Source organism: Sarcophilus harrisii, chromosome 6 (assembly GCF_902635505.1).
Source record: "Sarcophilus harrisii chromosome 6, mSarHar1.11, whole genome shotgun sequence".
In the NCBI taxonomy this organism is placed as follows: Eukaryota; Metazoa; Chordata; class Mammalia; order Dasyuromorphia; family Dasyuridae; genus Sarcophilus; species Sarcophilus harrisii.
The window spans coordinates 2,924,413-2,951,471 of record NC_045431.1 but is presented as its reverse complement, the minus strand read 5'-3'; the positions used below and the strand labels follow the sequence as shown (position 1 = coordinate 2,951,471).

General features: G+C 41.5%; 1 protein-coding gene across 2 annotated transcripts in view; it reads left to right on the top strand.

Annotated features, from left to right (window-relative positions):
* CLNK (cytokine dependent hematopoietic cell linker) overlaps nucleotides 1–27,059 on the top strand; it is a 230,735-nt gene that overhangs the window by 181,085 nt on the left and 22,591 nt on the right. For both annotated transcript variants that reach the window (XM_031942106.1, XM_031942105.1), the window contains exons 11-18: nucleotides 892–917; nucleotides 1,531–1,550; nucleotides 2,810–2,920; nucleotides 9,173–9,200; nucleotides 14,754–14,772; nucleotides 16,468–16,546; nucleotides 19,778–19,818; nucleotides 22,747–22,880. In XM_031942106.1, the coding sequence (XP_031797966.1) occupies nucleotides 892–917; nucleotides 1,531–1,550; nucleotides 2,810–2,920; nucleotides 9,173–9,200; nucleotides 14,754–14,772; nucleotides 16,468–16,546; nucleotides 19,778–19,818; nucleotides 22,747–22,880 (458 nt within the window). The remainder of the gene's footprint in view (nucleotides 1–891; nucleotides 918–1,530; nucleotides 1,551–2,809; nucleotides 2,921–9,172; nucleotides 9,201–14,753; nucleotides 14,773–16,467; nucleotides 16,547–19,777; nucleotides 19,819–22,746; nucleotides 22,881–27,059) is intronic.

Below are 27,059 nucleotides of genomic sequence, written 5' to 3'. Positions count from 1 at the left end.
ATCATAATAATAACTCACCTTTATATGGGCTTACCGTTTACAAAAGTATTTCACAAATATGATCTTTTTTGTTCCTCCTAACATCCCTGGGAAGTAGGTGGCATTATCACCCCATTTTAGACATGAGAAGGCTGAGATTGCAGGACTGATCCTTCTGTTGGATGTGAGCACTCCTGGGCAGCACCCAGAAATCTGCACTTTTCCCAAATTAACATCTGTGTTGTATTTTCTTATTTTAAATTAAATTGTAATTGGGCTCAAATCTCACTGAGAAGTTCCACTGGCCTAGAGTTTATTGTCATAAAAAAGATTCTCAGTTTCATACGCAAACTTTTTCTGTTTTACTTTGTCTATGGAAACATCCTTTTGTGTATTAAGGTAAAAAGAGCTTTTTTAAAGAAAAAGGAATGCATTTTATTGCTTCTTATTCTCTTAAAATCCTCATTACTTTTTGTTAATTCTTAAGCATTTATATGTGACTTACACATATTGGCAGTGATGGCAGCCTTTAAATTCAGGTTTTCTAATTCTAGGACTCTCTATTATAACAGGCTTCACCTGTTTGAACCACAAAAACTGAGGGACATAAATTGAGTGCCAAGAAAAGATGTTAGAGGTCACCTGGTCCAGCTCATTCATTCTGCAGAAAAGAAAATTGAGAGCCTGAGGTGGGCAGTGACTTTGCCGATCCCAAGTTCTGAGTAACAGAGCAAGGATCGGGATGCCTGCGCTCTGGCTTTGGGTCTAGCAGGCCTTCCATTAGCTTCTACTGCCCCTAAGAGAGCCTTCCATGTTCTCTCCAGACACAGGACATGATGACACCCCCAGGGATGAATGACTCACTATTATGTTGCCAGCATTTCAATGGTGTGTTTTGTTGCTCTTTTTCAGGAGAGAGGGAAGCCAGAGGAATCCAGGTAAGCAGAAGCGTGGCCAGTGAGGAGCAGATGCCCTTCCACTTGGCAACGGGGATAGGAGGCTAAATGCCCGTTGCTGAGCTTTGGGGAAATTCTGTTTGCTAGGTTTACATGACTCGGGCAGTGGGGAAAGCACAGGACTTGGCGTTCCAAGAACAGGCTCTGAATCTCAGCTGTGACTGAGGTTTACTCTTCTATGGGTAGAAGCAAATTACTGACTTCTGTCTGAATCTCGGTTTCCCCATCTGTAAGATGGAGATAATCTCCACACTGCCTGCCTCGATTTAATTACATAAAGTAATCAAGCAAATTATCATGTGGGGATACAGTGACAAGTAAGAGTCCCTATTCCCAAGCAGCTTACATTCTCCTGAGGGGAAACAATATGCCCAAAGATAAGTAAAATCTCATAACACACACACACACACACACACACTGAGAAAAGACAGTTACTTGGGGTTGGGAAAGAATACTTGCCACTTCACAGAGCTCTTTTGAGGGAACTGCTTTGTAAATCTTAAGGTTCTTGTATTTGTCTATTATAAAATCTAGACATAATTAGATTATCACTGCTCCCATTCATACTATTTGCCATTTCTTTTTTTTTTTCTAGAATCCTTTGCCACCTCCTCGGTAAGACTCTCAAAATATGTTTGTTTTTTTTCATGAAAACACTTCTTCTCTTGATAACTCAGATTTTAGAGGCTACAGAGTTGGGCTTAGTTAAGATCCTATAACTAAAATTTTGACTAAGGGAATCAGCCCAGGGAGATGGAAACTCTTCAGAAATAGAATTCTGACAACATCCAGGGAACCAATTCTGATAAAGAATAAAAGGGGCCAATTGTCTAAAGAGACAAATATGGAAGCCAGGGAATTCACCAACCAGTTTACAATAGAAGAAGGCGTATTCATGGGATAGAAGCAAGAGTAGATGAAAGAGGAAGGATACAATAGTATGGTCTTGTAGGAAGAATCAGAACTGAAAGAATTGTGTTTAATGCAATCGCCAACCACAATTCCAAAGGATCGATAAGGAAGCAGTCTACTCCTCTTCTGACACAGAGCTGATGGGTTCAAATTGCAAAGCGGGACAAACATTTTTTAACATAACATATATAAATTTTGCTACAAGGCTTTTTCTTTTTTTTAGTGAGGTAATTGAAAACAATGGGAGAAGGAAGGAAGGAAAGAGAGACAGAAAGAGAACAAAATAAGAGGGAAAGAAAAGAGGAAAGAGAGGGAAGAAAAAAGGAAAAGGAAGGAGGGAAGGAGGGAAGGAGGGAAGGAGGGAAGGAGGGAGGGAGGGAGGGAGGGAAGGAGGGAAAGAGGGAAAGAGGGAAGGAAGGAAGGAAATAAAGAAAGAAAAAAGGAAGGAAGGAAGGAAGAGAGGGAGGAAAGAGAATTTTACTGAAGCATTTTTACATACACAAAAGGAAATAGAAGAAAAGTTAGACAAGCTAAACACCCTTGAAAGTCTTATGTTGAATTGATTATATTCTTAAAAGGGAAAGCAAGCTGTACATAATAGAGATTTGCAATTCCATGGACAATATGCTTTTTCTGTTATATTTGGCATGGTTTTGCTAACCTTAGGTTTTAAAGAAAATAAAAGAAAGAATAAGGTCATAAGAATGAGCCTGAGGTTTTCAAAGAAAGCTAATAACAACAACAAAACAAAGGGGATGTGGAATGAACTTTCAACTGGAGAGGGTAGAACAAAGAAGGCCATAAATCTCCAAAGTCCATAATCCTCTTGACATTTCTTCATGGCTGTGAAAGAGCAACTGATGCTGGTCTAGAGAGTCTTATTTCCTATCTTGTAAGAGCTATTTCTTTAAAAATCTTGCAATCTTCCAAATTAATTTTGTTTTATTTCTCTATAATAACAGGCCTCCAAACACCCTTCCAAAGAAATATCGACCCCTTCCTCCTGAACCAGAAAATAATCAAGTCATTCTAAACCAAAGAAATGATTTTCTAAAAGATGAGAGGATCCCCAGGTAAGAGTTTTGATCTGTACCCACCACAGGCAATGGTCATTATTGCCTTCCACCTTAAGTTTCAGTTCAACACATCTTTACAAGAATTAAGTGACCACTAGAAAAATAATCTTAGGAAAATGTCCACCTAATTCCTTTCCAAAACTAAAGTTTCAGGTAAAAAATACCAAGAAGCCTTAATAATAAATATCTAACTAAGAACACTAAGTAATACTTAACTTCCCTGGGCTTTAGTTTCCTCATTTGTAAAATGAGGTGATTGAATTAGAAAATTCAATCCAAAAGACTTCCTGAAACATCTATTAGGTTCAAAGCACTGTGCCCCACATTGAAAACAATGATCCATACTCTGTTTGGGTGTTCTCTGAAGTCCTTCCAAACTCTCTGTGATTCCTATTCACATTTAAATAACTGCAGTTTACAAAGTAATTTCCTATGAGGTGACCAAGTCAAAGATTATTATTCCCATTTGTCAGATGAGGGCGTTGAGTGATTTGCCCACAGTAAAAAAAAAAAAAAAAAGAACCAGAATTCACACCCAGATTTCTTTTCTTGAAAATCCCCTGCTTTGTTCTTGACATCCTACAGCCATCCAAGAAAGAGACATGATCACAGTTTATTTAACCGGTTCCCTTGAATCAGGAAGCTGCATTCACAAACTAGAAGGAATTTGTTTTAGGTTCAGTAGACTTTCTAAAGTCCCAATCACTAAATCTCAGTAAGTGAAAACATCACGGGAAAACACATTTGTCAAAAATGTTATTGCTTCTTTGACAAAGAGATATTGAAAATCCAGACCTCTAATATTAAGTGTCCCCGATAGATCGTTTTTCTCATCACTCAAAGAATATTTGTTACCCTGCTGTGGTCAAAAAAATGCAACAAGTCCAAATAGCAGCACCTCCCCAAGAGACTTAGAAAAAAGGTTTTTAATGAATTTCTTTAGGGTGGAGGAATAGCTCCCTTTCTGCTGTTTCACCACAGACTATATCTCCAAAGCAATTTAGATTCCCTGGGCCAGCATGACTTGTGGTGACAGGAGCTTTGGACTTGAACCAGAGGGCCTGAGCCCATCCTCAGGATGCCTCTTAGTGACTTAAATGGAGTCAGTCTTTGACTCTCTGTTGGATTCAGCTTCTAAACCTGCTTTTTAAAAAAGGTTTAGAGTAGATGAGCTTTAACAATTCCGTTTCATTCTGTATTTCCATGTTCTAAGACTTTAAAAATGTTCTACAGCTTTGTCCATCCCTTTTTGGAGGGCAGAGGCTGGCAAACTAGATAGAGTACCAGGCCTGGAGTCAGAAAGACTCATCTTCCTCATTTTCAAATCTGGTCTCAGTGTGAGCCTGGGAAAGTCACCCTGTCTGCCTTGGTTTCCTCATCTGAAAAATGAGCTGGAGTAGGGAATGGCTTTGCCTAGAAAATCCCAATTGGGGTCACAAAGAATCACGTACAACACAAGAAGAAACCTGTCCTGTGTGGAGAGTAGAAATACCCTTCATGGAGGCACCAATTCAAATCAAATGGTCATCACTTTGGGTTCCCATGTGAAGGCAGCATTGAGGAGTTAGAGGACATAGTTCTGCCATTTACTTACTCGAAAAATCTTAAGCAGGACCCTCTCAAAATCTGTTTCTTTATTTCTAAAGTTAAAGGGTCAGGCTAAATGTTCTCCTAAGAGCCCTCTCAAGACTAGCTCTAAAATCCTGCAAAGCTTTCAATTGTGAACAAATTACTTTTCTGATTTTCAATTTCTAATCTTAAAAATAGGAATTATAATGCCTGTACAACCTACCTCATGGGTTTATTATGAGGATCTGATGAAAACATTAATGTGGAAATAATCTATAACCTGAGATATGCTAAATAATAGTTATTCTGGAAAGAATAGCAATCTCAGCACCAGAAAACTGCTTCAAATCTTAGCTCTATCACTTACTTGCAATGTGACTCTGGAGGAGTCATTTAATCTCACTAGTCTTCAGCCTTCATATCTTTAAAATGGAGCTTCTTTAATGGATCTGGGGGGCCCTTCTATTTGGGAGTTCCCTCGCCCAATGATGCAGGCTCCCATTAACAAGAACAAGAAGAATACTAACATTGAAATAGAACTTTAACGTTTCTGAAGAACTTTATACATATCTCATTAGATCCTTACAACCACCCTGGTTTATGGGACAATTGCCATTCCCACTTTAGGAATGAAGAGACAGACTGAGCAAGGTTAATCAACTTGTCATCCTACAACTCATCAATGTCTGAGACAGAAATCACACTGGCTTCTTCCTGACCCCAAATCCAACCGTGCTGCCCATTCCATCACACATCCATGACTTCCATAAATTCACAATAATTAGTTCACCCAACTTGCACTCCAGGGCTCTTGACGTCCCAGTGCCCACTCATCATCGCGTCATCTTGTCTGGTCAATGACATTTTTATCTCACTTCTATGCAATTCCTTATTTACAAAGTATTACAGCCTCATCGCTAGGTGGCTCATTAAAATGAGTCATGGTAAAAAAAAAAAATCACTATAAAAGAACACATTTTATCCAACATTTACGTAACATGTTAAAGTTTGCAAAGAGCTATATAGATATATAAATATAGATGTAGTTATTTGACCCTACAATTATAATAATACATCTCACAGCATTGCAGAAAGGAAAGTTGCTTTGTACAATTAACTGACTATAGAAACATGAGCTATGCTTAATTTGACTCTTTGGGAATGTTGTGTCTTAAGCTAGATCCCTTCTAAGAATATAGAGAATCGGCGAAGTTCATTGTTCTCCTTAACTGTAATTATTCTCCTGACTGGGAGTAGCACTGGGTGAGCCATTGGCTTTATTTCTGGGGTTTGGCTGTTCAGGTGATATGGATTTAACAGAGAGAAGGATGAGCTGGGAATGAAAGATTATAAAAGCAGCTCTGTAACTGACTGGTGGGGGAAGGGACCATACATGACCCTAATCTCTTGAATCTCAATTTCCTGATCATTAAAATGGGAATATTCCATCCATCTCAGAGGGCTCAGAAAGATTAACATGCATGCGCTTTCTAAGCTATGAAATGCATGTGAGGGATCACACGCTGGCCCTACATTTTGAGGGTGGTGGCTGAGAAAAAAGGCAAGTTCTGGTCCCTCATTAAGCAGGCCTGCTGAGTGCTAAATGCAGATCACAGAGGATCAAAAGGCCGCTTAGAGCGGCTCCATGGGCAGCATCTTTGATCTCAGCTCCCAAGCCCACACGGGCCTTCCAGTCTGTGCTGCCTCCGCTTGAGCCTTCCCCTCCTGGATGGGGGAGGGCGGAAGATGCAGGGGGTCCTGGATTGGGGGAGAGGGAGAAGTCTCAGGCTGGGGAGACCCTCAACCAGGGACCGGTGGTTTGCAGAGCCAGCTGTAAGACAAGATGCTCTGGATGTGATCAGGCTTACAAGACTGGTGGCTGAAGGGTCCTTCGAGGACAGCCAACCCAGTCCTCTGGTTCTGGGGATGGAGAAATTCGGGGAGTTTGCCCAGGATTGCCCAGCTCTAGCAGAACCAGAACCGGATCCAAGGCCATCGCCTTCCAACCTGGGGCTGCACCACGGGGCCAACTGAGAGAGTCAGGGAGCAGGAAGGGCCCCCGGGGACCATGGAGAGCAGCCTTGCGTTGCACAAGCGGAAACTTGGCCAGGGAGGCCGGGGCTGGCCAGAGGCCACCGAGCGGGAGGAGCCAGAGCTTGGACCGGGCCCTCCCGACGGCGCTCTTTGCCCTGCACCCTCCTGCCGGGCCGAACGACGCGTCTTAGGTTCACTTCACCAAGACTCGATCGCGCAGGGTCCCTTCTTGACGTTGTGCTTATTGGAAGGGATCGGTAATCCGCTGCACAAGCAAGGCTCTGGGCCGCTGGTGGTAAATAGTGAGCAATTCCCAATTTATGGCGAGGGACAATACAAAACCAAAAATCCCAGAGAGCTCTAGAATGTACGCAAAGGAAATGAAGATTTAGGGGAATCCAGTGGGCCGGGTTTTGTTGGGAGGAGGCGGCTCCCAAGCTGAGATCTGGAACAAGCGCAGGTGCGAAGAGGCTGCACTGAGGGACCTGCACCAGCAGGCGCCGGGGAGAGCCGGGGCAAAGGGGCTGGGGGGGGGGGGGGGGGGGGGAGGGGGGGGGGGGGGGGGGGGGGACGGGATGGGGTCGCCTAGAAGGAACTGAGGACGGCCAGAGGGACCCCAGCGCCTGGGGCTGACTGCCAACTCAGAGGCCGGTTCTGCTTTGTTCCGACCCAGTTACAGCCGGGGCTACATCCTGTGACCAGCAGGACTATCTTGAGAGTCAGGAGGGTCCTTAAATGTCCCCTAGGTCTCCAGGACTCAGCACTGTTGTACTGCGCTTAACCTGGGGACAGGTTCCTGAGGGAAGAAGGAAGGGAGACAGGGAGATGGAAAGAGGAAGAGGAGGAGGGAGGGAGGGAAGAAGGGAGGGAGGAAGGGAAGGGAGGGAGGGAGGGAGGAAATGGAAGGGAAGGAGAGGAGGGAAGGAGGGAGGATACGAAAGTGGAGCTTTTCTAGCTTATTCTAAACAAAGCCTTTTCGTGGCAGTCTTGACTTTTACTCTAGCTCAGACAGCACGAGTTCCCTCCGCTGTCCCACTCCCCTCATCCTAAGTTCATGCGCCAGCCTGAGCAGCCGCGGCCCCCACAGCAGCCCCCAGAGAACCTCTCTAGAGAAAACTGACTAGCCTGAGGGCGATGGGAACCCGCAGCGATCTCTGTTTAGGGCCTGATTTGCATCCAGAAGCACCTGCATCAGTGGCAGTCCTCCCGGCCTCCAGCCTCACCCTCCTGCTGGGAGAGGGGCTCCTTTCTCCCCGGGGTGGGTCGACCTTGAGGGCGGGAGGGGAAGGAGGAGCGAGTTGAAAACTAAATTTCGGCAGCTTTAAAGCCTGATTGCCCCCCAGACCCCCTCCCACTCCCATCAGGAGATCTTCCCTTAGCACCCCTCTGACACTGGAGGCAGAAGAGCAGCGAGTGGGACTGAACTTTGACCCCTGTGCTGGCCCTTCTGGATCCTCGGCCTTTGAAATGTCCCCTTCCTCTATACTTGTCTGCTGTGCTCATGCCTTTCCCTCCCCCAAGCCCACTGTATCTGGAAGCTCTGTCTTGAATTTTTTTTCTCTTCCCTCCCTCTTCTTCCTCACCTTTTCCACCTGTCTCTGTCTCTCTGTCTTTGTGTCTTTATCTCTGTTTCTCTGTATCTCTCTCCCTCCTTCTTCTCCTCTTTCTCTCCCTCCCCTCTCCCCTTTGTCCTCTTTCCCTTCCTCCTCTCTCTCCCTCTGTTTTTCTCTCTGCCTCTCTCTTTCTCTCTCTCTCTCTCTGTCTCTCCCTCTCTCTGTTTCTGTCTCTCTCTCAAGAGAGAGGGAGGAGGAGGGAAGAAGATGGAGACAGAGAGAAACAGAGACAAGACAGACAGAGATGGACAGAGACACACACAGAGAAGTGACCATCACGGTCCCCACTGGCTCTAGCACTAGCCCGCATTTGAGGAGCCCAGGGCAGATGTATCAATACTGTCTCCCTATGACACTTAGTTGCCTTGTGTTCCAAAACTGCTCTCTAAGCTCAGTCTCTAAGGGCAGATGTTAGCACTTGAGAAAACCTTAGTGCTAGAAATGTGACTGATGGGGAAACTGAGGCTTGGGTGGTTTACTACCTTGCCCAGGGATCCAAAACTAGTAGGTAACAGACGGGACAAGAACCCAGTTCTGACTGAACCTGATGATCTTTTTCTCTTGGATGGCTTGGCAGCGCTAACATTTTATCATTCCCATTCTGCCCCGTTTGACAGTTTCATTTTGAAAACTATTTACACTTCCCCAAAGTGAATAACTAGGAGCTTTAAAACCATGGTGACAGGAGTGGGCACGATTTTTCTAATGAAGTTGGACGTGGGGAACAAAATGTCAGAAGGAAAGATGAAGGTATTAAAATTCTCCCAAACGAATGAACTTGGACATCTTATATTTCTCATGATTAATTTCATTTCTGTCACCACCTTTTATAGCAGATCATAACTTTTTTCTCCAAGAAAATTATGGGAAAAATAACCTGGCTTTACTTATATAGTGCCTATAAATTTCTCCCCAGACCAAGGGCTATTAATTTGGCAATGAAAATGTAATCAAAGTTTTTAAGGACTTGGAATAATTTTGGCTTGATTATTATGAAATATTTTATGTAACCATATATTTCTTTCTCTTCCAGACAGATCAGTTTGAAGGATTTAAACGATGTAAGTAGACATCTCCTTCAGTACTATTAAAACTTGGTAAAGGGGAACAAATTCTCTAACAGGAAAGCACATGCTTTTACAGTACCTGAGGTATCTGTAACTGAACTGATTTAAAGGGACTGTACCATTACACAATGGAGACCTTTTCAAGTATAGAGTATATATATATATATATATCTTTCAGTGTCACAGAACTTTCAGCAAGAGACACGTAAAATGTACTGGAAACATTTGTACAATATTATTTAGTATAGCACAAAACAGTGTCAGTCAGGGATTGTACCATCTGCTGAGGTTTACTACAGAGGCAGTGTGTTTTAATGGAAAAATCCCTAGTTTTGGAGTTGGGTGCTAGGGGTGCAGTGTGTGAATTACATGACCTGAGTGAGACAAGTCACTTAAACCTCCCGAGTCCTCATTCACCTCAACTGAAAGTGAAGGGGTCGCATCCAAAGATCTCCAGAGTAGTCCATCTCCAGCATTCTCTAATTCCATTAAATGAGGCACTTAATAGAGGTACTTTTAAGGAGGTATTCTGGGAAAGGCGATTCTCCTGTATGACAATGAGAGCCAAGAGTTTTAGTTATAATGTCTGTCTTGCGTAAAACTACAATTAAGTTCCTTTTTCTGTGCATTAGCACCTTGACTTGTTGATTATCCCCAATATCCTGCATATATATGGTGAAATAATTGTGTGTTGTTTCCCCCCTGAGAATCTGAACTCCTCAAGGCAGAGAATCTCTCTTGCTTCTCTTTGTACTTTTTTGCACTTAGCACAACGTCTGGTACATTGTAGGCACTTAATAAATGCTTACTGACTAATAGAAATTATAAGCAAAAAAAAAAAAAAAAGAGGAGAGTCATTATCTCAGGGACTCTTAACGCATCATCAATTTTCTCAGCACTAATTCAACTGCTCGTTTTTGTGACACCTCCATCCCTTTTCTTCCAAATCCTGTCTCCATCTTTTTTGCAGCACTTACATAGAGTACAATGCACTTGGGCTCATTCTCTGATCATTGCAATATTTCATGAATGTCAGTACAGCAGTTGGACTGTCCATCACTCTTTCTTACAAGCCAGCCCCAAAGCCATCTCTTTTCCCAATCATATATAAACTTGACTATGTCTCTTATTTTACCCCTCACACATAAATAGCCATTCAAACCATATCAAAGCCTATGTAGGTCCACCGTGTATGTTTCTATTGCTCCTTGCAATTTTGATTGTTCTTAGATCATGATATTCATGATTTACAACCATAGAGAATCATTTAGGAAGACATTTCCATTGAAAAGATAGGTTTTTGTAATAGCCAACAGGTTGCTATCATTGAAAGGACTGTAGAAAAAGGGGATTTCTTAACCCCATTCCATTTGGAGATTATCTTCTTGTCAATCTGCAAAGCCAGCCCAAGATATATTAATGTAGTAATATTTTAATAGGCTGTTGATTAGTTCAATGAGCTTTTTTATCCATTTTATTTTTCCATAGTAGATAACTAGAATTATTTTACTTGAATGATGATATTTCATTGATTCTACTCCCAGAATAATCTTGAGCTCTGACTAATAAGATTTTACCTTATTTTGAGGCTTCCATCTCATTTTCTTCCCATAATCACTTGGGCCAACGTTTCCAACCCTCCCCACAGCCTTCCGCTGACTCCTCCCATCAGTGATAATGGGCAGGTCAAAAGTGACAGGCACAATTAACCTCTAGAACTACTCTGGGATCAAAGAAGTTGTTCCATTATCTGGTTTCCTTCATATTTCTTGGTAATCTTCACACCACAAACAGGTTTCTCCCTCCAGAGTTCTGCTATCTTATCCCTTCTAGCTATCCTTTATGTGTTGGGGATCTTGAGAGCAGAAACTGTTTTGCTTTCTTATATTAGTATCCTCAGCACTTAATGCAGTACTTAACGTATAGTAAATGCATAATAAATGTTCTTTCTATCGATCATTGAGGAAGTACTGCAGTGTTCCCAGGACTTAATAAAATCAGCACAATGTTAACTCTAGACAGAAGCCACTGGAGAATTTCTCTCATAATAGAAAATATATCTTCTCCTTAGACTTTGAACAGGAAATTTTTTTAAATTCAGTATCTTTGTAATAACTGACTACAAATATAAATAAACATAGACCCTAGAAAACATCTTAAATGAGCATAATGTTCTGTCTTTTAAAAGTCTTTGGTCACAAGCTTTAGATCCAGAAAAAAAAATTTAAGAAAATTCACCTCCTTCCCTCCTTTGTAGATGGGGGAGATATGACTGCAAAATATTGCACATCATGTCATACATAATTGGTGCTAGGAGGACCCCATTTTATAGTTGAGGAAACTATAAAACAGAGTTTGAGTGACTTGCACATGGCCAAATGGTTAGTTTGTATCTTAGACTAGATTTTATGATATAATTAAGAAGAAAAATTATGATGAATATAAATGAATCTGGGAAGATCTTTCTGATCCATGGTATGAAAAAAAAAGCAGAACCAGAAGGATAGAGTACGTAATAATTATGGACCATATGATGACAAGTGAATGATAATAATTCAACAAAAACTGTGATGCATCCTTAGAAGGAGGCTCTTTACCGGTGTTGGAATCAATTAAATGTTCAAAGTTAATAAGCAAGTTTGGTTGTTTATATTGGCGTTAAATGTTATTTCTGGTAAAGCAATAATTTTTAAGATGATGCAGCTGGATTTACAGCCTAAAAGCTTTAAAACCACTTAGACCAGCCTCCTCATTTTAGAGGCGAGAAAACTGAAGCTAAAGAAAGAGCAATTACTTGCCCAAAGTCACACAGAGGATAAATACAATATCCAGTCCATAAGCATCTATTAAGTGCCTTCTGTGTGCCAGACACTAGGCTAAGCTCTAAGGATACAAAAAGAAGCAAGAGACAATCCCTAACCCAAAGGTATTTACATCTGATGGCAGAGACATCAAGCAAACAGATATACACAAACACAAGACGGAAGGCAATAGAATTAGGATGGTTTGGGGAAAGGCTTCCTGTAGGAGATGAGATTTTAGTTGAGACTTAAAAGGAGTTAGGAGATATTAGGCAGAAATGAGGAGAAAAAGCATTCCCTCTGGGAGGGAGACAAAAAGGTCAGAGCCAAGAGATAAAGTATCTCTTTCACAGAACTGCAAAGAGATCCCTATCCCTGGAACCAAGAACGTCTGTTGGGGAGTCAAGTATAAGACTAGCAAGGCAGAAGCAAGGGAGCTGATGGCCTCTGACCCTGGAGGCAATAGGGAGCTACTGGAATTTAATGAGGAGATGGGAGGGAAGGGCTAACAATCAAACTCTCCCATTGCTGCCTGAATGGAGGGTGGATTGAAGTGGGTAGAGAGGTAAGGCAGACAGCTAATATCAGGATGCTGCAATAATCCAAGTATGAAGTGATACAGGTCTGCCCAGTCACTGTACTAGAGGAGAAAGGGGGGTATTAGAGATGTGGCAAAGGTGACAGGCGCCTATTGGGCAAAGAGGGGTGAAGTGATGAGAAACACTGACAAGTGGAAGATGTGATCCATGTAGGGCGTCTGAGGAACTGGGGGACTGGGGCTACCTCTACTTTAGAGGGAAGGTGCCTAGGGAGCATTGAGGAGAAAAGAGAAGGAGTTCAGCTTTGGACTGAGCTTCAGGGGTCTGAAAAGATGCAGATGAGAGGTGGATGTCAGCAGAGAGCCTGGGACAGGATGGGTAGATATGAGAATCATCAGCATAGCAATGATAACTAAAATCTATGGGATTTATATTTAATGCATAACTTAATATATTTATACTTATATTTATATGCTTTATATGTGTCTATACATATATGTATATATTTATACTTAGGCTACCAAGCAAAGTATTATAAAAGAAGAAGTATAGAGAGGTCAGGGCAGGGCCCGTAGAACATCTCTGATTAAAGAGAGAAGCATCCAACAGGAAGATGGAGAAGAGGTCTGATAGATAGGAGGAGAACCGGGAGACTGGATCTTGCGATTGGTGGCTCTGGAGAGAGCACTGGGCTGAAAGGATGAGTCAAAACTGGATTGTAGTGAGAGAAGAAGGGTGAGAGGGGAGAGAGTGACAGCACCGCTGTCGATGGTCCTCCTGAAAGGTTTGCCCACAAAAGCGAGAAGAGTTGGAAGGAGACAGCAGGGAGACTAAATTATTGGCCCATTATCATACAGCAAGTACAGAGCATTTCCAACCATATCTCATTCACTGTTATCAGTTTTTTGCTCAACTTCAATTAAATGTAAAGTTAACCTTATTGATGACAAAGTATATCAAGCACTCGAAAAGATCCTGCTGAGGATTATTGAATCTAGTTGAAATTCCAATATTTAGAGCTGGAATTAATACATTAGAGCAAATAAAAACAGAGCCATGAAATCTTATATAAGGATTCCTAGAGTTCACATATTGGCTGAAAAAATCACATATTAATATCATGTATTCCATCCAGGGAGGCAACACAGTGCATAGAGCTCAAGGCTTGGTTTCAGGAAGACTTGTCTTTGAGTTCAAATATGTCCTCAGACACTTATTAGCTATGTGATCCTAGGCAAGTCATTTAACCTGTTTACCTCAGTTTCCTTTTCTGTAAAATGAGCTGGACAAAGAAATGGCAAATCACTATTTGCTAAGAAAATCCCAAATGGAGTCACAAAGAGTGAGAAACAACTAAACAACAATTTTCTATTTTTATTTGTTCTGTTATTTCCCAATTGCATTTTAATCTGGTTCCATAGCATTGAGAAAGGGTATAGGATGTGTGTTTGACCTTCTGCTTTAGAGGTCACCTTTTCAATCCCTTCATTCTATACCCAAGGTCCAGAAAAATTAATGCCTCGATCACTTAGCTAATAATTAGCAGAGGTAGGATTGGAACACATTTAGTCAATGCTCAAGCCAGCACCATTTCTGCTCAACTCTGCTGAGGCTCCCAGTTACTATAGCTGGTATATGAAGATCAAAAACAGAGTCTAGATTTTCTGAAGTCAAGTCTAATGCTCTTTCTTCCATCAAAGAGTAAGGTTACATCAAAATTTTTGCATTTCAATTATAGTATGAAACTTACTTCAAGGAGTAAAGTAAAAATGAGGATTTTTAAAACTTTTTGACCTGATCTGCATTTTAAAATTGTTTTACCTTCATCCATGTGGGGAACTCCCAGCCTAAGGTTACAAATGCTCTATGAACGTACATATCAATTATAGAGCATTTAGAAACCCTAAGGTACCCAATTGATGATTGTCAGAAAGGAGATAGTAGGAATTAAAATGACTAACCCACATTTTCCCCAAAGTAATCTTTCTTAAATGGGATAATTTACCCTGGTGATAAAATTATGTCTGGGTCAGTTTTGTCTGAACTCTTTTTTCCTCTTATTGTATTTCATTTAATTATTTCTATTCTGAAATTGTGATTATTGAGTAATATTTCTATTCTCCATATATTTCCCAATTTCTACTACTGGATCTTCCAAAAATTTCTATTTCTGAGTCATTTAGCATCATTGTTCTGATTCTCTACAGGTGCACCGAGGAGAGAAAGGTAATTCATTATGTTATTTGGGTAGGATATTTTCTTTTATTGCTATAGCTGCATTATTAGTGCTTCGGGTCAAGGAACTCTATTTATTATTTTAATTGTGAAAGAACCTGTACATGAGTGTCATGGTGCCTTTTCATTCCACAATTTCAGTGTATCTATGTAATGTACAAAAAGAGCCAACAATTAAAATTTATCGGGGTCCCCAAACCCACCCTCTGCCCTTTAGTTTCAGCTTCACGTCAGCCCGGCTAGTCCCTTCCTCCTTGTAAACCCAAAATTATTGGCCATATCTGGGGCCCCTTTCTTGGACTTTAGACACTTTCCAAACTACGGTTCCACCACACTTTGGATTGCCACTGAGAGATATGGTCCTTTTGTTGTTCGCTGCAGTGCCAGCTGCAGGGAGGGGGAAAGGCTGGAAAACATGGGGGGTGCATATGGACACTGTGGGGAGACTGGACAAGCAGCTGGCTGGACTCCTGAGTAACAGGACAAAATCAGAAATCTGGGGCCCCTTGCTAAAGAGGGCATCCAGCTAAGTTCCAAGGGCATGGAGGTTAGCTGTCAGTGGCCACCTTCCTTCCCAGTATAGGGGAGGATCCCACCACTGCTAGGCTCCTACATGGAAGTCTCCCGCCCACCCCCTTGCTTGCAATACACTATTAACCTATCCCTCCCTCCCTTCTAATCATATGAGAAGAACAGGGATCAGAGACTCATCAAATCACTGAATCTTAAAATTGAAAGACATCAAATGGGCTTTCTTTTCCAATTTTGACCCGTGTGAGGAAACAATCTCTTCTAAAACATCCCCAGGGAAGGGAGGTAGCTCAGTGGCTAGAGAACACGAGACCCAAAATCAGGAAAACCCAAGTTCAAATTGGACCGCTTATTAGCTACATGACCCTGAGAAAGGCACTCCCCTGTTTGCCTTAAGTTTCCTCACCTGTAAAATGAGCTGAGGAAAAAATGCAAACCCCTCCAGTATCTCTGCCAAGAAAACCCCAAATAAAATTGTAAAGAGCTGAACAGGACTGAAACCACTGAGCTATAACATCCCCAACAAGTAATCATCCTTCCTCTGCTTAAATACCTTCCGTGACAGGGAACTCACCTGCCTCCACAGCAGACTATTCACTTGTTGGATGGATTTAAGGGGTAAGGAGTTTCCCTCATACACTGAGGCAAAAGACTGTCTCCCTGGAGACACCCTTCTGTTTTCAGAGACCAAACAAAATAATTCTGCCTCATCTGACGTATCAAATATCTTCAGATATTTGAAGAACTGTCATCATATTCCTTCCAAGTCATCTCTTCTCCACCTTAAAGGCACAGACATTTTTTTAAAGCTTAGAGACTAAAGAGTTCAGGGTAGCATCCTCCTTCCCTCGCAAGGTCAAATGTACATTTAAGGACAAGAAGTTTAGGGAATACTCTTTGAGAAAAAAAAAATCCTAAAGCCTCTAGGAGCTATAAGGATATCCATCTATTGCCTACACCCTAAAATGTCAAGTCAAGGTGGGTTGCAGAATGGATGTTTTATGGTCTCCATAGACCAGCCAGAAGCTGGAGGCACTATTCCAAATGAGATACGAATTTAATTTGGTCAAAGTTATAATATCTCTCATGTGCTCTTTATGTTCATTCAATCATCTTTCTTTTGTGTTTTGGATGGAAATGTGTTTGTTTATGAAGTTCCAGAATATCCCAAGAAGCCTGCCCTGTCTTGTCAGAATCAACATAACCCAAAGGATCTCTCTGTTCCTGTTGCCAGGTAGGACTCTGGTAATTTCCCTCCTGGATTATGGCTTAGAGCTCATGATCATTTACAGTGTCTGATAATTGTATCAAATGCTTCATGAGAAGAAGTGAAAACAAAACCAAAACCAAAAAGAACTATAAACTAAATTGTGAAGGGAAAGGAGACCAAAAGCCTTATTGATGGCTGCCTCCAATCGGTCCCTAGAAAGTCATGAGAAAGAGTTGTTATTAAAGTTAGTCTCAATGCACTTCCTTGTTGTAATATAGATGATTCATAGAGGGCTTCTGAGAACTAAGAGTACAGAGAGAGACAGAGATTTCTTCAAAGGACTAAGTGTTCTTTAACACTAATACTAAGTAATTGGAGTAAAAAAGGTTGGAAATGCCATTAACTCTTCATTTTATTAAATTTTAGTCTTTTCCATTAAGAAGTTTCTCTCTCCTATCTCCCCAAATCTGGCCCCCCAGAACTCACGCATACACACTAAAAACAAAAAACAAAACCCTGATAACAAATATATGTAATCAAGCAAAACAAATTTTCATATGGGTTGTGTAAAAAAAAAAAATCCATCACAGTCTACACCCTGAGCCCATTCCCTTTCTGATTGGAGGTGAGTAGCATTGTCTGTCTCTGGAATCTTCCTGGTTGATTGTTTCATCCGTCTATGGGCTTTAGGGACCAGAGAAGGATTTCTGAGGCACAATACTGTTAATAACAAGTGATAAGAAGCAGCACCATTAACGTTTACTGACCAGAGGCAGTGTGCAGTCCATAGTCTGCGAGTCAGGAAGGCCCAGGTTCAAGACTTACCTCCCACACATCCTGCTGGGTCCCTTGAGCAAGTTATTTAATTCTTCCACGCCCCAGGTCACTCTCCTGGGCTCCAAATTGCAGAGAAGTTGCCTCCCTGCATTAGTAGAAAGGGTCTCCTCATTCAGGGAGGTCCCTCCAATGAAGTCACAGATCCAGTCCTCTGGCCCTGTGCCCAAGATTTTCTTCACAATCATCCTATAGCAGAGAGTTTTAAGTAAGATTCCATTTTCCCCTATGAGTAAAGGCAGCATGGGAAAGGGCCAGGTTTAGAGTAGGAAGGTGTTCAAATGCTGCATTTGCCCCCTGCTCCCTGTGTAGCCTCCGGAGGACAGCTTAGCATCTCTGGGCCTCCTAGGCCTCCTCCTCCAAAGTCCATCCCCAGACCTGCCTCCAACCCTACCAGCTGTGGGGGACTTCTTCCCCTTTGGACTTCTCCTAATATTGGGCTAGACAAGAGAATGTCTCTTGTATCACTCAAGTGGTCCCTTAGGCTCCAGTTATTCCAGTCTCTCCCTCCAGCCTCCTTGGAAGCAGAGCCCACCCCATACCTGTCCCTGCATCTCCCTTGGGCTAAGGCCAAGGCTCAACACATGGTCATTGGTTTAATTATCCAATTAACTAATTGGATAATTAATTGCTTCCCTCAAGAAAACAGTATCGGATTTCCTTTAGCCAGAAGTTTATGGAAAATTAAACAGGAAAATCCAATTTCACTCTGAAGAAAATGGCAGCCACATAGAACTCTACCAAATGGTTTCTTTCCCCCAAGTTTTTCCATCATTGAGAAGGCCAGTTCTTTTAGAAACAAGACCAAAATCATGGAAATACAGGTTGGCTTTGAAGCCTGAAGCGAGAGAAAAAACTCGGGGCTTGGCCAAAGTGCCCTGACCTTGAACGAGGTCTCCAAGGCCTCCGGGTGACAAGTGACTTGTGTCCCTACTGCCTCTCCTGTAAAAGGAGAACAATGAGAAGAATGTGGCCTTGGGGGACTCTCCTACTCAGAGCCAGAGTCCCAGAGCCCCAGAATTAACATGTACCCAGAGCAGACAAATAGAAAGCCCCAAAGTCAGGAAATAAGTTGTGTCCTGTTGTTGAGACATTTCAGTCAGGCCCGACTCTCTGGGACCCCAGCAGGGATTTTCTTGGCAAAGATCCCTGAGTGGTTGGCCATTTCCTTCTCCAGCCCAGTTCACAGATGAGGAAACTGAGGTAAACAGGGTGAAGTACCTTGCCCAGGCTCACACAGCTTGTAAGTGTCTGAGGCTGGATTTGAACTCAGAAGATGCATCTTCCTGACTCTGGGTCCAGGAGTTCATGAACTTGAAAGCTCTATATAAATCTAAGCTATTGCCACACCATCACCTATTACTCGAAATCATTTTTCCGCACTTACAATGTTCAGTCCTTTCTCAAAGGACATTTCTCTCCCGGCATTGTTCTGAATTCATCTAAGTTCCTTAAGAACAGAGACTATTTTATCTTTGGACTCACAGCAAAGTATATTATACATAGTAGGTGTTTGATAAATCTTTGAATTTGGAGATCAAGGAAAAAAATTCAGAGAAATCCAACCTAAGGCGCTTATCACCCAGTGCTTAGCAGCATCCCGATCTCTTTTGTCGGTTCCTTCTGATTCCTGGGTCATGAATCCGAAAAAGTTTGGCGCGGAAGGGGGAGCGGTCATTAAGGCCAGGTTTTTGCGGCTGTCCGGGTGCTAGCGTTTCAATCCGCAATACGCACATTGTTACTCGGGTCGCTCAGGAGGGGAAGGAAAGCCAGAAACCGCCGTCTCTCCGGTCTCGGGCCGAAGAACTTCGGGCAACCAGAGCCCGGTGACAGACCAGGACACATCAGTTTGATCTCTGCTCCGCAGGGTCTCTGAGGGCAGGACGCTGATATCCGTCAGTGTGAAAGGATGACCTCAGGAGAGCAGTTATCCAAAAAACGCGCCCCACACAGTCCTGTCTCGTTTGGGTTCTGAAAGGGTTAGAATCTGTTTCAAGTCACCGTGACTGTTGTGCGGCTCTTTTTCTCTTGGCCCCTTCCAGCTTCCTTTCACTCCTCCACCGGGTGACCTCCCCACCCCCTTCTTCAGTCACCGTGTGTGGGAGACCGCTCCCGGATCCCCAGTAGCCCTGTCCCCTTCTCTGGTAGCACCGCAAGCTTAGCGCGGCCAAAGACGCCCCCATCCCCAGGCGGAAGAAATAAAAGACCCCCAAAGGGTGTCGGCTGAAGACATCAGGGCAGCCCGCCTTGTGCTGATAGTTTATGTTCCTCTTTCTCTGAGAGAGAAAGAGCCTGTATGGAAGAAAAAGCCTTCCAAAATAATGATCGTGGAGATGTTTTCTTGGTGTGGGCTCCGCGGCTTCCTCACTGGGTATTTTATGTTTCCAGGGCTTCTCTAACTTTACCCAATCTTTCTCTTAGTGCTCTGTGTATGGCGGCCGACCCAAGTTTCCAAGGCAAAGGTAAGATCACTTCCTGTAAGAACTGCCGAATGAGCAGGGAAAAGTCACAACCCAAAGACATGGACGGAGCCTTGCCGTTGGGCTTTATTCTCCCTCCTTAGTCACTGGCTCTTCCAGCTCTTGGTCGGACAGCAGCCTATGGTGTGTGCCCCGTAACAGCACCCCCATGAGGAAGGCAGTTCACATCAGTCTCCCCCTTTTACAGGAAAGGAAACGGGGCTCGGAGGGTGCTATCACTGGCTCATGAACACACGGTGAGACCAGAATTGAAATCTAGGTCTGGAGCTTTAAATTCCAGAATTTCTTGTTGAATCACTGATTTGGGATTCTGCTTCACCCCCTTACTCAGGGCAGAGAGACTAGAGCTTGCTGTGAAGCAATCACAGGTAGCTCTCCCTGGGCCCCCTTCCCTCATCCTGGTAGACCTCCGTATGTGACTGTATGTAGATAACTGAGGACACGTGGAAACCAGATCACCATCCACTTACTCTATTAAAATCAGAGCCGCAAAGTGGCGCAGTGGATGGAGTTGCCACATTGTGCCCTATGGTATATTATTCAGAGTTTGTTCTTACTGGTGTTTTAACCTGGAAACTTCAAGGGCTAGGGACATGCTAGAAAAGCCCCAACTTTGGCAGGTGATGGCCTTCTGGAAAGATCCCATGTGTGGCCCTGGCAACTTCTGGGAATGAGTCTATGCCATCAATAGAAATATCCCTCGGGCTTATGGGGGTTCCTCTAATCCTAGAATAATGGAGACAGAATGGAAAAAAGAGGGCACTAAGATGTTCAGATCTCACAGTTTTTAGATCATCTACACAAAGTAAGTATTAGCATTCCCAATGTCAGCTCCTCATCCAACAGCTAACAATGGCACAAATTATAAGAGGAACCAATTTTGACATCTTTAAATAAATGAAACAGGAGAGAAAAGGAAGTTTCAGCTAAATGGGAGATGGTTCCTAAGCTTGCTTTGGAGAAGCAAAGGAGAGAATGGAGGTGATTTTAGCATACGTCCAGAGACAAAAAGAGATGTCAAGTCAGGGGCAAATTTGTTATTGTATGTTGTGACATTGGTTGAAAGCATTCCCAAAAAAGAAAAGGCCACTGTGAAAATAATTGCAGCTTGAATGCTAGTATCTATTAAAAAGTACAAAATAGAAAATTCTACCAAGAATTCTATGAGTTTCCATATTAAATCAATATACAGTTGAAAATGCTATGACTTCCTATGCAAAGGTGGAAAAATGAGAGGAGTGGGAAAATATATGTGGAAAAACATGGTTGAGGAGTAAGAAATATGGGGAATCAAAGGTTTATGGACAAGAGCAGCCTCATACCTATGGGTCATAAATACTTTTCAGAGTCAGGAGGTGTTAAAAAGGAAGAAAACAAACTGACAACATACACCCAAAAAATTAATCATATTTAAATATATGCTGTTCAGTCATAACAGAACTCCTTCATGACCCCATTTGGATTTTTCTTGGCAAAGACCCTGAAGCTGTTTGCCTTTTTTTCTTCATCTCATTTTACAGATGAGGAAACGGAGGCAAATAGCTAAATAAGTTGCCCAGGGTCACTCAGCTAGTAAGTATCTTGTTGGAATACACGGGAGAGCTGCTAAAATACACAGGAACCACCTGCCAGTGGCTGCTGGAGATCCAACCCAGAATGGATCTCCTCTTGTGAGAGGATGATACGAGGAGACGGAGAGTCAGTTGCTGTTCTCTGACCTCTCTGACTGAGAGCCTGTTGCCTTGTCTGACCTCCCTCCTCTTCCCTCTATCTTCAACTTATCTCGTTCCCACTCTGCAACACCTGTGTCAGCAAAGGCTGCCCTGCAACTCCAGAGGTTATGATCCACAGCTGGGGAGGCTCTCGGGGAATTTACCTGTCCCTTAGCAATTCCCTGTTTTTTTTGTGTTTTGCTGTTATTCCCACACACACAGAGCACGGTCCACACACTGAGGAATGCAAGCAGCACTATCACTTCTGGATGGTTATAACAGGCAAACTTCCCAATGGAGAAGAGGATTGTAGTCAGAACAGGCATTATAATCTCTCATCAGGCTCCTGGCTCGGCCCTTTAATGTATTGGCCCTTTAATTAACCCCACTAAAAATGTCTTACCGGGGCTCTTCTTTCTTAACTCTGGAAGGATCCTTCTCAGGAACAGCTCTGGTTCTTCTTGTCTACCCCACGTTCAGGCGCCATATGTTGGAATACAACGGGAGCCACCTGCCAGTGGCTGCTGGAGATCCCACCCAGAAGGGATTTCCTCTTGTGAGAGGATGGTACAAGGAGACTGAGAGGCAGTTGTGTTGTCTGACCTCTCTTCCCTTCCCTCTGCCCCCAACCTATCTCATTCCCAGTCCCCAACACCTGTGTCAGCAAAGCCTGCCCTGCAGCTCCTTCCGATGCTATGATCCACAGCTGGGGAGGCTCAGAGAACTGACCTGCCCCTTAACAGTATCTGAAGCTGTATTTGAACTCAGGAAGATGCACTCCGTGCACAATGGCGCCCCTAGCTGCCCCTATGTTAACATATAGGAAATTACTGTGTTTCAATATATTGAATAGTTTCCACTCAGTCATTTTTTGCCACTCAGTTATCTACATACAGACTACCATTGCTAGAGCAGAACTACTAAACAGAAAAAAATCAGTAGACAAAAGGATAGAAATATTTTCAATTGTAAAGTAATAGTCTATAAGCTCTTCACAAGAAGAGAGGAAATAGCAACAATCTCATTGCATTTTCAAAGTGTTCTGTAAACTATTAACTATAAAAATTAATTATTATATTTTAAAAATATTTCTTGACAGCGTCTTGCATAAATATGGTGTGGCTGTTGCATTGAAAATGAGGGTTGATATTTTGACTGTTTGGCAAAATCATGACCAATTTCAAATTTTCCTTTAAAGGGCAGAAAGGAAGCCTGAACCCAGCCTCGTTCCAGAAGTGCCCACAACCGGCATATGGCAGCCTTCTTGAGGACAAGCCTTTGCCTAGCAGTTTGCAGCAGAAGAAGCCATGTCACAGCAAACCCAGCAAAAAGGTAATGTCTCCTCAATCGGCTCAGAGTCTTTCCAAGGGAAGTCAGCGCCAATGAGACTTTGCTGGAGGAAGTACCTGAATGAAGTTGTGATACCGTGGGATTTTTCTACCCTCCAACTTTTCTTTACCATAAAAACAGGCCTCCCATTATTTAGGGTGTATCCCTCACCAGTCAGGCAATCTTGAGCACATCATTTTAAAAAAAATTAACTTTAAGTTAATTTATTTAATTAATTAAGTTAAATAATTAAAGTAAAGCTTTTATTTTCTCTCCCTCCAAACCCTATCTCCCCAAAAGAAAAAAAGAAAAAGAGCCCTTGTAAAAAAACATTCATGGACAAACAAAACAAGTTTCCACACTGGCCATGTTCTAAATATAGATGTGTGTGTGTATCTTGTTTTGGATAGTCTATCATTTCTCTGTTAGGAGCCCAGTAGCATTCTGGGCCATAGATCCTCTAGAATCATGGGCTGGTCACTTCTTTATGGTCCAAGGGATGAGCACTAGGTTTAGAGTGAGGAGACCCGAGTTCCAATCCTGACACCTTGACTTGTTGCCATGTGACACTGACAAATCATTTCCTTCCTGAGTGGTCTCTCCAGATCCTCTCCAACTTTCGTAGACCATGAGTGACATTTCTGACCTTCCTAGCCTAAGAGATGGGAATGTTGAGCTTACCTGAGCTTTCTCTCTAATTTCTTAAGTACAAGCAATTAAACTGATGTAACATTTTCTACTTTGCAGTGGATATTCATACAGATTCTCTTTTTTATCTTAATTTTCACTTAACAAGCATTTATTTTTCTCCACTAAAAAGAAAAACCCTTTTATACATATTTTGCATATATTCTCACACAATAGCAATTGACGTTTATTACATACAAAATCATAGTAAACTGGGGAGTTCTGTAACAGATAATATTCATCCCACTTTTAATATATTTTAATAATAATATAATAAATATATTAATATATTTAATAATAAATATTATACATATAACTTAAATCCTCCATAGGAACGTGATTTGCTACAGGGAGAAATAGCAGTCCCTGGGCTTAAGAAGAATAAACAAGTGCAGAAATATTAAGTGATCTGCCCACATTCGAGCAGGTAGCAATGAATAGGGATAGAATTTGAACCTAGAATCAGCCATCTTCAGAAGAAATAAATTCATGATTCTGTTCAATTCAGGAAACCCTTATCAAATATCTCCTATCTACCTGGAAAGATGCTAGTTTCTGAAGACACAGAAAACAAAAATGAAAGTCTCTGCCCTCAAAGAATCTACACTTTATTGGAGGAAAAACATGTATCTGGAGAAGTAAGATTTAAAGAAATATACACACTAAGTACAACATGGACCACTCAGCAGAGTGGATAGAGAGCCAAGGTTTAAGAAGAAAGGCATGAACTTAAGTTTCTCTGACACATATTCTCTATGGTTTAGAATTGAGGTCTAAGGACCTCTTTCAAATTCTGCTTCTTTTGGTTACTGACCTTAAGCAAATTTCCTCATATGGAAAAAGATGGGGTTGGCTACATGGTCTATATTCTAGGATTCAGTGGCAAGACCTGGAGTCTGCTTAATTTCATATTCTCACTATTTTTTTACAAAAAATGAACACAATATAGACCAAGAATTCTCAATAGCCTTTCTCCTCCATCATGTTTAAAATACTGATGTATTTAGTTCTAATTTTATGACTGGATTGTGTGTGTGTGTGTGTGTGTGTGTGTGTGTGTGTAAGTGTGTGTTTACTCTTGCTCTAGATTCTCAGGAACAATAAATATTCACATCCTTCTTCTCTTATTGCCAAAAAGAAATCTTTGGCATAAGCTATAGCTAGGGTCAAATGACAAATCATTATGTTCCTGGCTCCTCTAGATTCTGCTTTTCTTCAATTTCACAAATTCATTAATATCATATAATGTCAGAAACCCAGTGGATTTCATAATATTGAATGTCAAATCTGAATGAACTTTAACATAGAATACAGAATATTATTATGGGAAAGGTCCTTGGAACACAATGTTAGAAACTTTAAGGAGTCACTAACCCTATATAAGGATCCTTACAAGGTACATATCAAATAAATATGTTAATATTATCCATAGTCTACTGGGGCAGTTAAGTGATACAATGAATAGAGCACCAGGGGCCTGGAATTCTGAGTTCAAGACTAGCTAGACAGTTATTACCTAGGTTAACACTGGGCAAATCACTTCACCCTGTTTGCCTCAATTTCATCATCTGTCAGACAAGCTGGAGAAGGAAATGGCAAAACACTCAAATATCTTTGCCAAAAAAGAAAAAAAAAATGAGGTCACAATGAGTAGAACATGACTGAACAATAACAAATATCCTACTGTGTTTTTATTTATTTATTAAATATTTCCCAATTCCATTTTAATCTAGTTCAGTTTTATTTCATGCCTGTGACCTACATCCCTTAATTTTATATCTAATATCTCTCTTCTGAAGAAGAGAGAGAGTCTCCAGATCACAGACACAACAAGGCCCATGTCAGTATGTGCTGGTAAATGTTTAACACATTATATTCTGTGGAGAGCCTGAACTCTGGAGAAGAATACTTGAAATAAGGTTTTAACTCAGTGGAACTGATGAGATGATGGTTCTCTAGTTCCCATATATACTTAGTACTTAGCACGGTGATGTAATGGTTCTCTAAGTTCATACATACTCAGTATGCTGTAATGATGTAATTACAATAAGGTACATAAGGATTAAGAAGGACTGGAAGGCAATTATTCTATCTTTGACCAGCCTCGTGGTGGCTCTCCTGCCTCCTGCACTAAGATCAAGACTAGGCCAGAATAAAGAATCTAGACTCTGTTCTTGACCATTCTCGTGGTGACTATCCTGCTGAGACCAAGGCTCATGCGAACGACCTCCAGAAAGCTAGCCCAGATTTTACAACATATTTTTGTTTTCATAGTTTCATTGGAATTATTAATATTTTCTTCATCACTTTCTTAAGTCTCAAGCAACAAAACAATTAGTTCCCAGTTTTTAGTTTGCTGATTTCTAAAGTTGAAATACTCATATTGAAATTGTAACAGTTGTCTGTAGGGGCTAACTTCAGTGTATCCCACCCTTACATGGGTATCCTTCTACACTCCCTTTATGACTTTATACTTTACTTCTGCATATACTCATCAAACATGAGTTTGTCTGTTGAACCACTCTCCTGGAAAGTCCTTATTTCAAAAAAAAAGAAATATTAAAGAACCAAAAATTGATAATTCCAAAAATAATTATAAAAGAGGAAATCTTGAAAATCAAATGTGAGAAAATTATAAAATTTTTAAAACAGTTGACTAATAAATTTAAAAGCTCTTTAAGAAAAAGTCAACATCTCATTAGCTAATTTGATTAAAAAAGGAAAATAAATTTAAAAGAAGAAATTCACAATAAATGAAAAGCAAAAATTTTCAGAAATTACTGTAATCTATTATGTAGCGACAAAACTTAAAACTTAAATGAAGTAAGATATGTATTTGCAAAAATATAAAATGTACAAGTCAACAGGAGCTAAACCATTTTATCGAAGAAAGAATCATAGAAAGAGCAAATCATAAACTTCTAAGGGGGTAGGAAAACTTCTAAGACAGGAAGTTTATGAGGGAAGTCTATCAAAAATTTAGCAACACTAGCATTGATGAAGTACTTTAGGGTTTGGTAAGTATTTTACATATATTATCTCATTTAAACAAATAATCCCTTATCTGCATAAATATTTTAGGAGCTACTTTTATGACACAAATATAGCCCTTATAACCAAACTAAGAAAGGATAAAGTAGGGAAAGAGAATTGTAGACCAATATCATTAATATTTAAGGAGAAAGACACAGAGAGAGATAGACCCACCCAGGGCAGGGAGAGGGGGAGGAGAAAGAGAGAGAAAAAGAGAGAAGGGAAAGGAAGGAGTGAGAGAGAGGGAAAAGGAAAGTGAAAGGGAGAGGGAGGAGAAGGAGAGAAAGACAGCATGCCACAAGATACAGGATTCAGGCTCAACCAACAGAGAAGATTTTGATTTAAGTCCTATCTTTAACATATATTAGCTAGAAGTGAGGAAATGGGGAGAGGGGATGGAGAGCAAGTTACTTAACCTCATAATTCAACTAACTCTAAGACTCTAAGTTATATACAAGGGAT